The following is a 13,314-nucleotide window of genomic DNA, read 5'->3' as shown; positions in this document are numbered from 1 at the left end:
TTTTTTCAAATTTATTTTAACAATATAAAAATCCGTACTTGTTTATCTAGGTGTGTTATATAAAGTATATTATAAGTATATAAGGATTTGAAAATTTATTGACAAAAACACATAACTGATAAGTGATAGATAATCATTCTTTTATTCAAATGTCCTTTATTCGGCTGCCAAAAAGTAAACATCTTTATCTAGGTCTTATTTGGAATTATACTAGTATGCCATCTAGTGGTTGTGTTGTATACTGAAACCAGCCTGTGCACAGAGTAACGCACCTACAGTGTTTTTACATACAACAGAAACGAAGTTTCAAGGTATCAAAATCCAGAATATTATTTAGTTTGTGCCTGTGAACAGTGTAACATAACTTTAATGTAAATATCAATAAAATGTTTTAGAAGTTCCTTTCGACAAATTGTTTCCCCAGCACTATAAACTAGAAGAAGCTCATTCAGAGGAGTCAAGCATAGTACAAAGGAAGGGAGCAAAGCAGTCAAGTGTGGAAACAGGGATAAGGATGAAGAGGCAGTCCCATAGCTCCATGTCTCAGGAGTACATGGTTAACTGCAACCACTGAAAAGGGAGAAAAAAGTCCCATTAGACATCATGCCATTTAAAACTACTACCTTATCAAGGGAAGTCCGGCTGACAGCAGTAGATTTATAAGAATACTTCATAATGGGTTAATAGTTTCAGGTTGAATTAACAAACACATCTAACTGAATGAGCCATATGACATTGTTGGGAAGTCATAGAAATTTTTAAATTTAAAACTTTACTTTCTTATGAATACAGCATTTTTACCTCCTGAATATTGACATTGACAGTTCCATTGTTATCCTTGTCAAGGGTCTTGAAAGCACCTGAAAGTTTATAGAAAAAAAACTGTGAATAAATGTTGCCCATTTGAAAGAAATGGTTACAGTTCTTCAGAGGATAAATCTGTACTTACGGCACATGGCATCCAGCCTCACCAGGCAGCCAATGTAATTATCAAAGTCCATGCTCCCACTTTCATCAGAATACCGGCGAACGATCATCTGGAACAGCTGATCGTTGAGGGGGAAGCCTGTTTGGCAGGGTTAGAAACATTTTAAGATTATGCATGAATATTATTTACATGAACCAGCCCCATGGGACACAAAACAAGTGATTCTGTTTTAGAAATTAAGAATTAGTATTGCAAATTTTTACTTAAAATATAATTGAAATATTTCAATTTAGACTTCAAGTTAGAGCTGCTACTAACTTAAACTTGATAAAAAAAAAAAAAAAAAACAATAAAAATTTGCCATCTCAATTACGCATGCAGCAATATGGCTAAAGTGGATGAAAGTCCAATAGAGAGAGAGTGAAATCTTCATTTGTGTGGGAGCACTTCACATTAATTAATGAATGATAAAGCATTGGAGAACATATATTGCAATGGGGGGGCAGCATGGTGGTGCAGTGGTTAGCACTGTTGCCTCACACCTCTGGGACCCGGGTTTGAGTCTCCACCTTATGTGTGCAGAGTTTGCATGTTCTCCCCATGTCGTTGTGGGTACTCCAGTTCCCCCCCCCCCCCCCCCCCCCCCCAGTCCAAAAACATGCTGAGGCTAATTGGACTTGCTAAATTGCCCATCGGTGTGAATGGTGTGTGAGTGTGCCCTGCCATCCTGGGTTGTTCCCTGCCTCGTGCCCATTGCTTCCGGGATAGGCTCCGGACCCCCCATAACCCAGCAGGATAAACGGTTTGGAAAATGGATGGATGGAGATTGCAATGGAACAACATCATACAGGAAGACATTCACAGACTCACCCAATAATAAAGTTCAGTAACCAATAACTATAAGCTATAAACTGTTCCATTTAGCCTCTTGGAGTAGCCTAACCCAGTGTTTCCCAACCCAGTCCACATTTTGCTTCCTCTCAGCTCCCAACACACCTGTACCAGGTATTTTGTGTTCCTGATTGGTTGGGAGCTGGGAGGGAGCAAAAACGTGGACTGTTCAGGGTTCCCCCGAGGACTGGGTTGGGACACAATGGCCTAGCATATGTTTGTCTGTACTTTGTGTCCTGTCCTTACTAAGCACAGCTCCTTGTGTTGCGTACCCAGATAGACAGGCAGCTAAACACTTCCGCACTGTCCTCCAAAGAAACCAACTGTTTGTTGTAGTGGGCAGGTTTAATTAGGAAAAAGTGTGAGCCTGGAAATCCAAGGAAGGATGTACGCTAACAACTATACTAAAATACACAAGGTAAATATTTTAATGTTGGTATGCATCATTAACATACTAACATACAATAATAACATATTATAATAAATCTAAATCTACACTAATTATAGTAATAGAATGAAAGGAACATTTTTTTTACTTACAGATTACGCCAAATTGTAGGATCTACAAATCTACAAAACAATGTTCTGGACAAAAACTACTTCCCTTTCAATACAAATACAACTTTCAGTCACTAGGCGGCAGCAATTCACTATTTTTTTTTATGGTCCCGCAACCCTTCCACTTAAACTGTTTACCTTAATTTACTTTCTACAATATCTGTATCTCAAGATACTTACTGCTAAAACAAAGGCTAACCCCATCGCTTAGCTGCGTCAGCTTATGTAACACAGTACAGAAAAGCTTGGTTGATTTCTGGTCATTCCCAGTGTCTGCTGATATAAAGCAAAACCATAGCCAAACAGAACGCATCTACCAGTCGAGTCTGTCATATAAGTTGATGGTTTAGCTGCAAGTTAACAGACACAAAGCCAACAATTCACTCGACTTTGCTCAATATCGTCTATCTGGAATCCAAAATATTTTCATAGAGGGTAGGGCAAATGTCTTTTGGTGACCAGTTCTTGTTTGCTTTTGTCTTCTTTACTCATTTTTGTTAAAATTTCTCACAGATGCACCACCCTGTCTATGAGTCCACAGCAAAGGTAATGATTATGATTAGCTCTGAGAGCACATGCAGAGCTCATGCAAAACCAACGGAGGTAAACCACTGATATTAAATAATATTCAAAAGAAGAAGGTTTTGCTTCCTATGACAGAGTAAAAATGTTTCAGCATAACTTAGCTGACCTTCGCAGTTCTTCTGCCACAACAACTGCCACAACACACACACACGCATGCTCATGTAGGGTATACCTATCCTTATGGGGCCTGCTCATTCACTTCTATGGGAAAAATGCTAACGCTAACTATGACAACCTTAGCCTCCACCATAATCATAAGTAACCAAGCAAAATACAAGAGTTTTTGCATTTTTAGTTTTTTCATAGCAGTCACTGATTTTTGTAAAATAGAGTTTTCCCTTATGGGGACCAGGAAACCGGTCCCCATAAGGGAAAAAATGGATATTTATCATGTTATGGGGACATTGTGTCCCCATAAGGATAGGTATACCCGCTCACACACACACACACACACACACTCAAATAATTGCCAAATTTCATCAGCAGATTACTAGAATACTAAAATACTAAAATAGAATACTAAAGTAGACAGATCTACTTCAGTTTTAAAAACCTACATTTTTACCATACCACTGCATAACTATTGAACTTATGTACTTTATTACATTTCTTTACACATTCTATGTGTGAATCAACCTCATACTAGTGTAACCACATCTACACAATGCCAATAAACAATATTGCAATTAAATGTTTAAAGAGAAAGCAATGAAAAAAAAGAGAGATTTTCTGTACTCACCTGCAGCTCTGAAAGCTTTGGGCAACTCATTTCCATCAATGGTACCTGAACGGTCTGCATCAAACGCCTTGTATATACCCTGAGGAGAAATTCAACCCGACATATTTATACTTTACACACACACATTTATAATTTTACACACACACATGCACACACACACACACACACACACACACACACACACACACACACACACACACACACACACACACAAGTTGGTCTTCCTATCTAAATGGGGACCGTCCATTCATTTCTAAAACCCTAATCCCAATCACAACACCCTTAACCCCCACCCACCACTAACCTTAACCATAAGTATTCAACCTATCATCCAACCACAAGACGTTTGGCACTTTTATTTTTTTGTTCGCATTCACAGATGGGGACCTGAAGAGGTGACCCCAAAAGAAAGGAAGTTTCAGGTTTTACCGCACTTTGGGGACATTTTGGTCCTTAAATGTGATCTATGCAAACCCACACACACACAGCTCTGGAAAAAAATGAGAGACCACTCTATATTTTTAAACAAATCTACCTTTTTACATTCTGGTTTTATTGTGATTCTGCTGGCTGAAGGCTACACTGAGCAGCAGGCTGCTTCCAGCCTCAAAGTTTCTAAGACAGCAGTACACAAAAATAAGGTGAAGCAGGAGACACTGGGAACGACCAGGAACCAGACAGGTAGAGGGCAGAAGTGACTTTCTAATGCCAGAGATGGTTGTTAACTTATCTGACAGTGTCTCATGAATCAGACAATGACATCAAGTGACCTTCAAAAAGAATGGGAAACATTAAGTGCAGGTGTGAGGTGCACTGATAGGACAGATCGTATCAGGCTCCTAGAAGCAGGACTGAAGTCCCAAAAGGCAAGGAAGAAGCTCTTCATTAATGTATATATTACTCACAGAAGCACACCCATAAATTGAGAAATGAGTGAAAAAAAATTGCCGTGGTTTCCTGATATGTTCCAGAGCTGTGTGTGTGTGTGTGTGTGTGTGCGTGCGTGTGTCATATAAATTCTTGTATTTATTTTTATGGTTTCACCAGTACAGTTCAAAGGAGACTAGATATTTAATTTCTCATGCTGGTTTGGATATGATATAATGTTGGTATACAAATTAAGTTTATAATTAAGAATTAAACCCGAATCAATACCTGCCACTTCTTGATGTTGTTCCATAAATACTTGAATTCATGGAATCCCAACTTGCCACTGCTGTCACCCTGGTTGCTAGAGTGAATGGAAAACTTGCACATAATTGAAAGGTTTATTCTGCTACTATTAGTAATAAAATGTTGTAAATATTGTAGTACTTGTATTTGTTTTACTGTCATGCACATATTTTACTCATCCATAACTCTCCATTGCTTATGTATTCAATAACACTAATTAGGGTGAATATTTTAATATGATGATATGTTACTAATCATTTAGGCTCTCTGTCCACTGTCACTTATCAGATTATCACAGTAACAAATTAACTTAAATAATGACACTTTGAGTAGGATGTTATTTGAAAAGACAGATCCTACTCATAAAGATACAGCATTCTTAAAAAAGCACAACTTACTTCTCACAGTATAACAGAAATAAAATCAGAGGTGTGGAACTGCAAGGAGTAATTTGACAAGCGATAGTGTGCCTAAGTAATACGGTTTGTCAAAAAATAAAACATGAAATAAATGACTTCCTTTTGTATTTGTCAGTTCATCAAAGTTGCTTTTGATGTTTTCGTAATTCTATGACTTAATTATTTGTCATCTTCTGTAAATGGTCAAAATATGTATGAAAAAATTAATTTACACTTAGAAAATTTACCTGTGGCTTATTTTTTAAATCTGTCATTTAGCAGCCTAATCACAGGTTTGGTAATGCTCTGCTGATAACCAATAACCATTATGCTCTGCTGATAACCAATAACCATTATGCTCTGCTGATAACCAATAACCATTATGCTCTGCTGATAACCAATAAGCTATCATTAATCACTTTCATCTTCTGGAAGGATACATCCATGACCGCCACCATGCTCCGGCAAGATTCAAGGCTGAAGCCGTCAGTTTTCAGGTCGGAATCTGAAACACAGAAACCCCCCCAATCCTGGTTACAAAAACTAATTGAAGAGAGACCACAGGAGTGCAAATACTGTTTAAAAGCAGACAACAAAAAATCTAAATCAAATTCTCATGCAAAAAAATAGTATGAAAAAGAAGCGTAATTAATAAAATACAAAAGCGAGTATAGAAAATGGATGGATGGATAGTTTAATTAAAGCAATATGTAAACGCATAATAAAATGGATAGAACAATGCAGGGCTTATGCACAGTACATGCATGATTTAAGCAGAAAAAGCTGTAAAATGATATAAAAGTGACTGAACCACGATTGTATTTCCAGTTTAATTATCCACAGACTTGGCAATGAAAGATGCATTATTAGAAGTCAATAAAAGATGCATTAAAGATGCATTAACGCAACGTATGTATATCTGGTAATACAGCTCACGTTTGCTGATGATTTTGTTGAGAATCCCCATCAGTTCATTAGGGCTCACCTCCATGTCCTGAGGACAAAGAGAAATATATTAATGAATAGATCATCATCGACATGATGGTTAACTCGAAAGAGGAGTATATGACTCTTGTTCCTTCTAGATTCAATTTTAAATAAAATGAACATGCAAAGTTAGGATCCTTACATTTTGTTTTTTGGTGAAACGTGGATATAAGCTCACTTTCAAAAATAAAACACCAATGACACTGTATACTGCAAAAGACTGGGTATGAATTATGAAATTAACATTTTTGGAGGCCATAGTTAAACAAAAATCAGTATAGACATCTCTAAATGTAACTAACCCCATATACATTTAGTAATCCCAATTTGCCTAGGAAACCTGCACAACATACAAACTCATACAGACACAGGAAAAGGGGGCAGAATTTAAACCCCTAAACCTGGAGATGTGAGGATGTGAGATGTGGGTAGTGTGGCTTGATGATTAGGGAAGCCCACTTGTAATTGAAAGATTGTAGGTTTGAATCCCCAACCAGCAAGGTACCATCCCTGGGCGCTGAATTAGCTGCCCCCCTGCTATGTCACATATGGGTTACATGCAGAGAACACATTTTGTTGTTGTGTGGTGTGCCAAAAATGACAATTAATCACAAAATTCTAATTATGGGTCGACAGTAAAGAAAAAGCCTACAACAGAAAGCACATCAATAGATAGTAAATAACAACGCTCTCCACCACAAATCGTTCACAGCCAGATAAATATTTTGGGTGTGTCTCAGTACAAGGCTGAATTCAGCTTCTGTAATGACAGGAATGAGGAAACAGACAGGAATCTGTCTTGCTTTCTATCAAAAAATGGGCAAATCTTGTGTTTACCCCGACCTGTTGGACTCTCGCTCCTGTTTCCCTGCCCTGCGTACCAGTCGTCCCATGATACTAGCCCCAGATTTGGAGGTATCAAAATTTCAGGATCATAAAGAAGAATTAATGAGTTTAGATGTGACAAAATATAGCTGAAAGTTTTCATTTGGAGGAACAAGATGGAACTTTCACAAATGGTACACACCTCCCCGGCCAGCTGCTGGAAGACCCTGCGGAACTGCTTCTCTTCAGCGCTCTCATTCAGCTCAGCATGTGTCTGATGCATTTGTGGTGGAGGCTAAGGCACAGAGACACATCTATTACCCAGAGCCCTGCATATCTGCATTACCGTAATACACAGAATAAAACATACATGATATAGAAAATCGTTTTGCAAGTAATCCTCTAACACAGGCAAGTCACTTATAACACATTAAATAATCACACTTCTGAAAGCAAAATCACTTCATTATTTATCCATCCATCCATCCATTTTCCAAACCGCTTATCCTACTGGGTCGCGGGGGGTCCGGAGCCTATCCTGGAAGCAATGGGCACGAGGCAGGGAACAACCCAGGATGGGGGGCTGGCCCATCACAGGGAACACTCACACACCATTCACTCTCACATGCATTCCTATGGCCAATTTAGCAAGTCCAATTAGCCTCAGCATATTTTTGGACTGTGGGAGGAAACCGGAGTACCCGGAGGAAACCCCACGACAACATGGGGAGAACATGCAAACTCCGCACACATGTGACCCAGGCGGAGACTTGAACCCGGGTGCCAGAGGTGTGAGGCAACAGTGCTAACCACTGCACCACCATGCCACCCCACTTCATTATTCAATCTACAATAAATATAAAAATGAACTTTTCCCCCCTTGTTAATAACTGGGTTATTAACAACATTGTATACAAAATCTACACATCACTTTATGAAGAAATAGCAAAATTAATGCACCAGTGGTGACCCTGTATAGTTACTACACGACATATATATCTATATAATTATTCACTTCCCATAACCCAGGCTATGTACAATATACAAGTAATAAAGAAAATAGCAAAAATATTCTCTCAACTTACAGGTTCTGAAGGTGCAAACTGGCTGGAATCGATGTTACTGTCAGTGAATGAGGTGACATGTGTGTCATTCAATTCATAATTAAACTACTGTAAATTGTACAGTTAATACAAGTAAACTATGACTTTATATAATTTTCTTAGTGTTTATATACCAAATTTTGCTATGTGTTCATTTTTTACTTGTAATTTTAAATCATCAGGCAACTTTTTAAGGTCTGTGCATATATTCATGTCAGACTAAATCGTATCAGAGGATGTTTTAAATACTCACCTCATAGCGTAGTCGATAAGACCACCAACCATTTTTTTTAATAAAAATGACATCTTGAAATTTATTCGGAGGGTTGCTTTGAAAAGGAAAACATGACACTTTAGTGACTGCGAAAAACTTATTATTCATTCTGTATATGTTGGACATGTGCCTTTAATAATTAATTGATGAATATATGAAAGAATGTGCAGGAAATTACTTCAAAATATGTCGTTGACATATAACGCTCCTGTAAAAACTAGTTTTAGTCACGATTATATTGCAGTAAATGCATGAGACTTGTAAAATACTGTATCATTAACTGTAACTTAAAAACATTAAATACAACCTCAAAGTACTTCAGTCATAAGAAAACAACGATGTAATGCAATGGCATGTTCTGTAGTGCAAAAGTCATTTACATTTATCTACACAGGAAGTGCGCTCCGAGTCGTAATTGCAGACAAAAGTGATCGAACTAAAGCAAATACAAATGAATTCCACGCTTAATTAGGTTAAACTCAGTGCAAAAACAAAACACCGTACATTTGTGAAAACGTTTAGCAATTTAATTCCGGATACAGACCAGGCCAAACTGCACCACAATACAGTAATCCTAAAATACAAGTAGCGTGTATCTGATGAAATAATACAGTCAGCATTACCTAATACAAACAAATTTATACTGCAATAAAAAAGAAATGCTAATTTTATAGTTATAGTCGATTTACTGTACTGCTCACCCAAAACATACGTTTATGCATTGGAACCTGCATTGGACCCCTCCCCTACAGCGTATTACTTTTAACAGAAGAAAAAGGTCAGCTTAACAAAACTGCGTAAAAGAAATTGTAATAAAAATTAGATTTTATTAAATCTATACCTTAAGAGGAAAACTCTGCCGAATCCACCGACTGCTCCAGTGGCTGTAAAAAACCTGTTCAGGCATCGAGTCATTCCTGTTTTAGCCTGAAACGCCCCTACAGCCAAACACACCCAGACTGAGGATAACCGGAAGGGAAACACGTCTTTGGGTCCTAAAACCAACTGCAATTAAAGACTTATTGGATAAAATATATAAGTTAAAAGGGCGTAGCGAATTGTCGTGTTTGGGGCAGTTTTGAGCCAGACTCACATCTAATGTCGGAGGCCCAGCGACAGGACAGGCAATGACCTGAGGCCCCGACCTGGGAGGGGCCCCTAGTGCAGCCGACCACATAGTACACTGCGGAAAATCTGCTTTATTCGTGTATTCCGTTTTTCACAAAAAAGTGAAAATAAAAGCCTTGTGTTTTTTAGTTCTCTTTGTTGATGTTATAGATTTACACTTGACAGTAAAATAAAGGTAATTGATTTTACCATGCCGGGAGAAGGGTTAGTTGGGTCCGTTTTAGTATAATCACGAATACTTGTCCCAGTCACATGACTACTTGTTTTTTTTATCCTAAAAACGTTGATTTTGTTATTTGGTCTTAGACAAATAATGCAAACTCTTAAGCCTTTTCAAATCAGTCTTGAAATGTCTACGTAAGCTGTACATAGGTGGAGAGGCCATATTGTACACACAACAGGCCTGCCAACGCTCCTGCAAGAAATATCATCTATGTTAGTCCATTATAAACCTGAAGTCAGCTACATCAAACGCGTTTGATGTACATGTACATACATGTAAATGCGTGTGCAGACTTGTCTCAAATTGTAAAATCTCACTCCAGCCAGCTGACATAAGTTGGCAGCCCTGACGCCAGCAGGTGAATCTGGGGGAAAAAAAACAATTGAAAATTTTGATGTTGAACTAAGTATTTGAAAGTCTTTTGAAAGTTTAAATATAATTTTGATTCAGTTCCTTTCAAACACCTATTTTTAGTTTGAATACATTGTTGTGTTTAAACATCAAAACTTGTACTTTCAGTTTCAATTCCCTTTTGTCCAACTTAACAAAATTGTTGGTCCTGATTTAACACCATACCTCACCTTGTTGGCAAATTATACTGATGAGACCACAACCCCCCCCCCCCCCCCCCCACGCCCATCCAGTTATAACCTATGCCGGTGTCTAATTTTTATTGCCGTCCAGTCATTTACCGCATTATACGGTATTTTACAAGGTGATGCTATTCTGATATTTCCAGATATGCTGAGCGAGGGGGGAATTTTCGAACGTAATACCCATATTACCGCCCAAGACTAACCAGCACTATCCCTCCTCCCGGTTGTCCCTCATCCGCCCCCACGAAATCACGTTTGTACTTGGTCGCGGTTTGTTTCGACAGAGCCTTACAACACCACCTTAACTATCCTGCTTAAGTTAAATTGGCGGCGCACCACTCCATAATTCCAGAAGATCTGCTGTAGCGATTAAATTCACTGTAGCTAAAATAAATTTAATCATGTTGAATTAAACATCTAAACGTATTAAATACATACGCGATTAGGCACGAACCATAAAGTAATGAATTCATACACCAACCCAAACTAACCAGCCTGAAATTTGGACAGTGTTTCGTCTGTAACAATATGCGCTGTTTCTTAGCGCTTCTACCGTGAATCACGCTGATTTCACACCAGAGCAAAACATGAATTGAATAACTACGTGCCTCACCACTTACGGCTTTGCTGGTGTTTGATTTGTAAGTTAATGTACATTTACATTACTGTGTTTGATCATTAACAGTCATGAAGGATAACGAATGGTGCCCTTTACCACACTATCCTTGCAGTCATACAAAGTGCCGTTTTCCTTTCATGTTTTCAGCCTTACTGAGAGGGTAGTTTGCACAGCTTGCAGCCTTTTTAGCTCACTTCTTGTTTCACTAGTAACCGCAGTGTCTGCCACAATCTGTGAAGAACACAATAATATATACTCTTCGACTCTATAAACATGTTTCTGATGCATATGAATTAGGCTTTGACTGACGTTTGAACTCCTCAATAGGTTTTATTTTTTTTAGCTGATCATTTTCTTAACAAGACGTTAACAATTTTTATGACAGTTTTACAAAAGGCGACTAGCTCCTCACAGCCTTGCAAAGCTGTCATTTTAACTAGTTGAGCAGGTATGACAAGTATTCATTCGAAATAGTTCATGTCTGACTCTACCTCCCTCAATTCAGATGCTAGTCAAGTGATTTGTATTGTGTAAAACTTTAGGAGGAAGAAAATCAAGCATAACTAGAATCGGTGTTGTCGGAAACAACAGCATTGTACTCCCAGGACAGCTCTGTGACTTGTTCTGCCCATCTGTCACTAGATTTCACCCAGTGGATTCTAGTTATTATGTAAATCACCGGAGAAGCAGTGTCTCTGAGGATCCTCATTTCAGATGACAGCTTCTCAAAAATGTGGAGATACAGATATTGAAGAATGAAAACTTAGGTGTGCCAGGTAACATACAAGATAAACTAATACAAAGAGGTTGAGAGGCATGTTGTCATGCCCTGCCCAACTGACCCTCCTGTTTCCTCCCTAGTGTGGCCCTAGCAAGCCACACCTCTTTCTCGTTTGTCATACCTCCCATTCCTGTTCTTCAGTTACTCACTCCAGCTGTCTGTTGCTCAGCTCCTCCTCAGTCTTGTCCTTCCCAGTGCTGGGTTCCCCAGTCCTGCCATTGCCATCAGACCAATGTGTTGCCTGTGCCTTCCCTTGTTCCTGTCCTCCTGTTTTTGGTTCTGTTGTCATCCCATTTGTTTCTCGCATTAGTCCTTAGTTCAATAAAAAAGTTTTTGTTTCATTAACACACCTGCTCCTGAGTCCTTCATCCGTCACCTTGCGACACATAACCATTCTCTGAGATCACCATGCTTAAAGTAATCTGCATGAGTCTTCCCAAGCAGAATAGCTTTGGACTCTGTTGCTTCCCAAAATAGACAAGGTTCCCCCTCCACCATATAACATTATGATGGCATAATAATGAATAAAGTAATCCCACAAAGAAAATTCTCACTCTGAAATGAGCAGGGTTTTAGCAGGACGGCACACCATAAAACAACTCTTCTGTGTAAACAATATCTTTAACAGGAGCAAAATATACAGTCAGTGGCCAATTTCTTAATTAAGTACATGGGTTGGACAATGAAACCGAAGTACCTGCTTTTAGACCATAATGATTTATTGGTGTGGTGTAGGGCCTCCTCTTGTGGCCAGTACAACATCAATTCATTTTGGGAATGACAGGCACAAGTCCTGCACAGGGGTCAGAGGGATTTTGAGCTATTCCTCTTGCAGAACAGTGGCCAGGTCACTGTGTGATGCTGGTGGAGCAAAAGGTTCCCTGACTGACTCCTCCAAAACACCCCAAAGTGGCTCAACAATCAGATCTGGTGACTGTGCAGGCCATGGGAGATGTTCAGCTTCACTTTCATGCTTATCAAACCACTATGTAACCAGTCTGTGTGTATTTGTGCATCATCATCCTGATATGTGGCACCACCTTCAGGGTACAATGTTTAAACCACTGGGCGGACACGGTCCTCCAAAATGGTTCAGTAGTCCTTGGGACTGACGCACCCATCTAGAACAAGTACTGGACCTAGGGAATGCTATGATATTGCAGCCCAAATCATCACTGATCCACCTTGTGCTCCCTTCTGGGTACACAACAGTCTGGGTGGTGAACCTCTTTGGGTCTTCTCCATACCAGGTCCTATGGGGGCTCCCAGATGTGGGAAGGACAGTGAAGGTGGATTCCTCAGAGAACAATTCATGTTTCACATTGACCACAGCCAAATGATTTATGCTACTGGCACCAATGAAATCAACGTCTGGCACTGACATGGGTGACCAAAGGTTTCATTATAGCAGCCCGACTATGAATATTGACCCTGCGGAGCTTCAAGATGTGCATTTATGCTGCAGTGAGTTGGGCAGCTGTGGTATTGTGTTTTTTGGATACCGCC

At 39.1% G+C, this 13,314-nt stretch overlaps 1 protein-coding gene across 1 annotated transcript; it reads right to left on the bottom strand.

The window, feature by feature from the left end:
- Positions 1-123: 123 nt before the first annotated feature.
- LOC125712348 (calpain small subunit 1-like) lies at positions 124-9,447 on the bottom strand. Its single transcript, XM_048982292.1, has 11 exons — positions 9,303-9,447; positions 8,441-8,516; positions 8,170-8,206; positions 7,287-7,379; positions 6,209-6,266; positions 5,713-5,777; positions 4,857-4,925; positions 3,702-3,780; positions 950-1,066; positions 802-860; positions 124-570 (listed from the first exon to the last, which is right to left on the bottom strand). The coding sequence occupies exons 2-11, from the start codon at positions 8,491-8,493 to the stop codon at positions 544-546; spliced, it is 657 nt and encodes a 218-aa protein (XP_048838249.1). The 5' UTR covers positions 8,494-8,516; positions 9,303-9,447; the 3' UTR covers positions 124-543.
- Positions 9,448-13,314: the final 3,867 nt, after the last annotated feature.

The sequence above is a fragment of the Brienomyrus brachyistius genome, chromosome 17 (genome assembly GCF_023856365.1).
Source record: "Brienomyrus brachyistius isolate T26 chromosome 17, BBRACH_0.4, whole genome shotgun sequence".
NCBI classification, from domain to species: domain Eukaryota; kingdom Metazoa; phylum Chordata; class Actinopteri; order Osteoglossiformes; family Mormyridae; genus Brienomyrus; species Brienomyrus brachyistius.
Note: the sequence above shows the minus strand (reverse complement) of the source record. Positions and strands in the feature narration are given on the sequence as shown.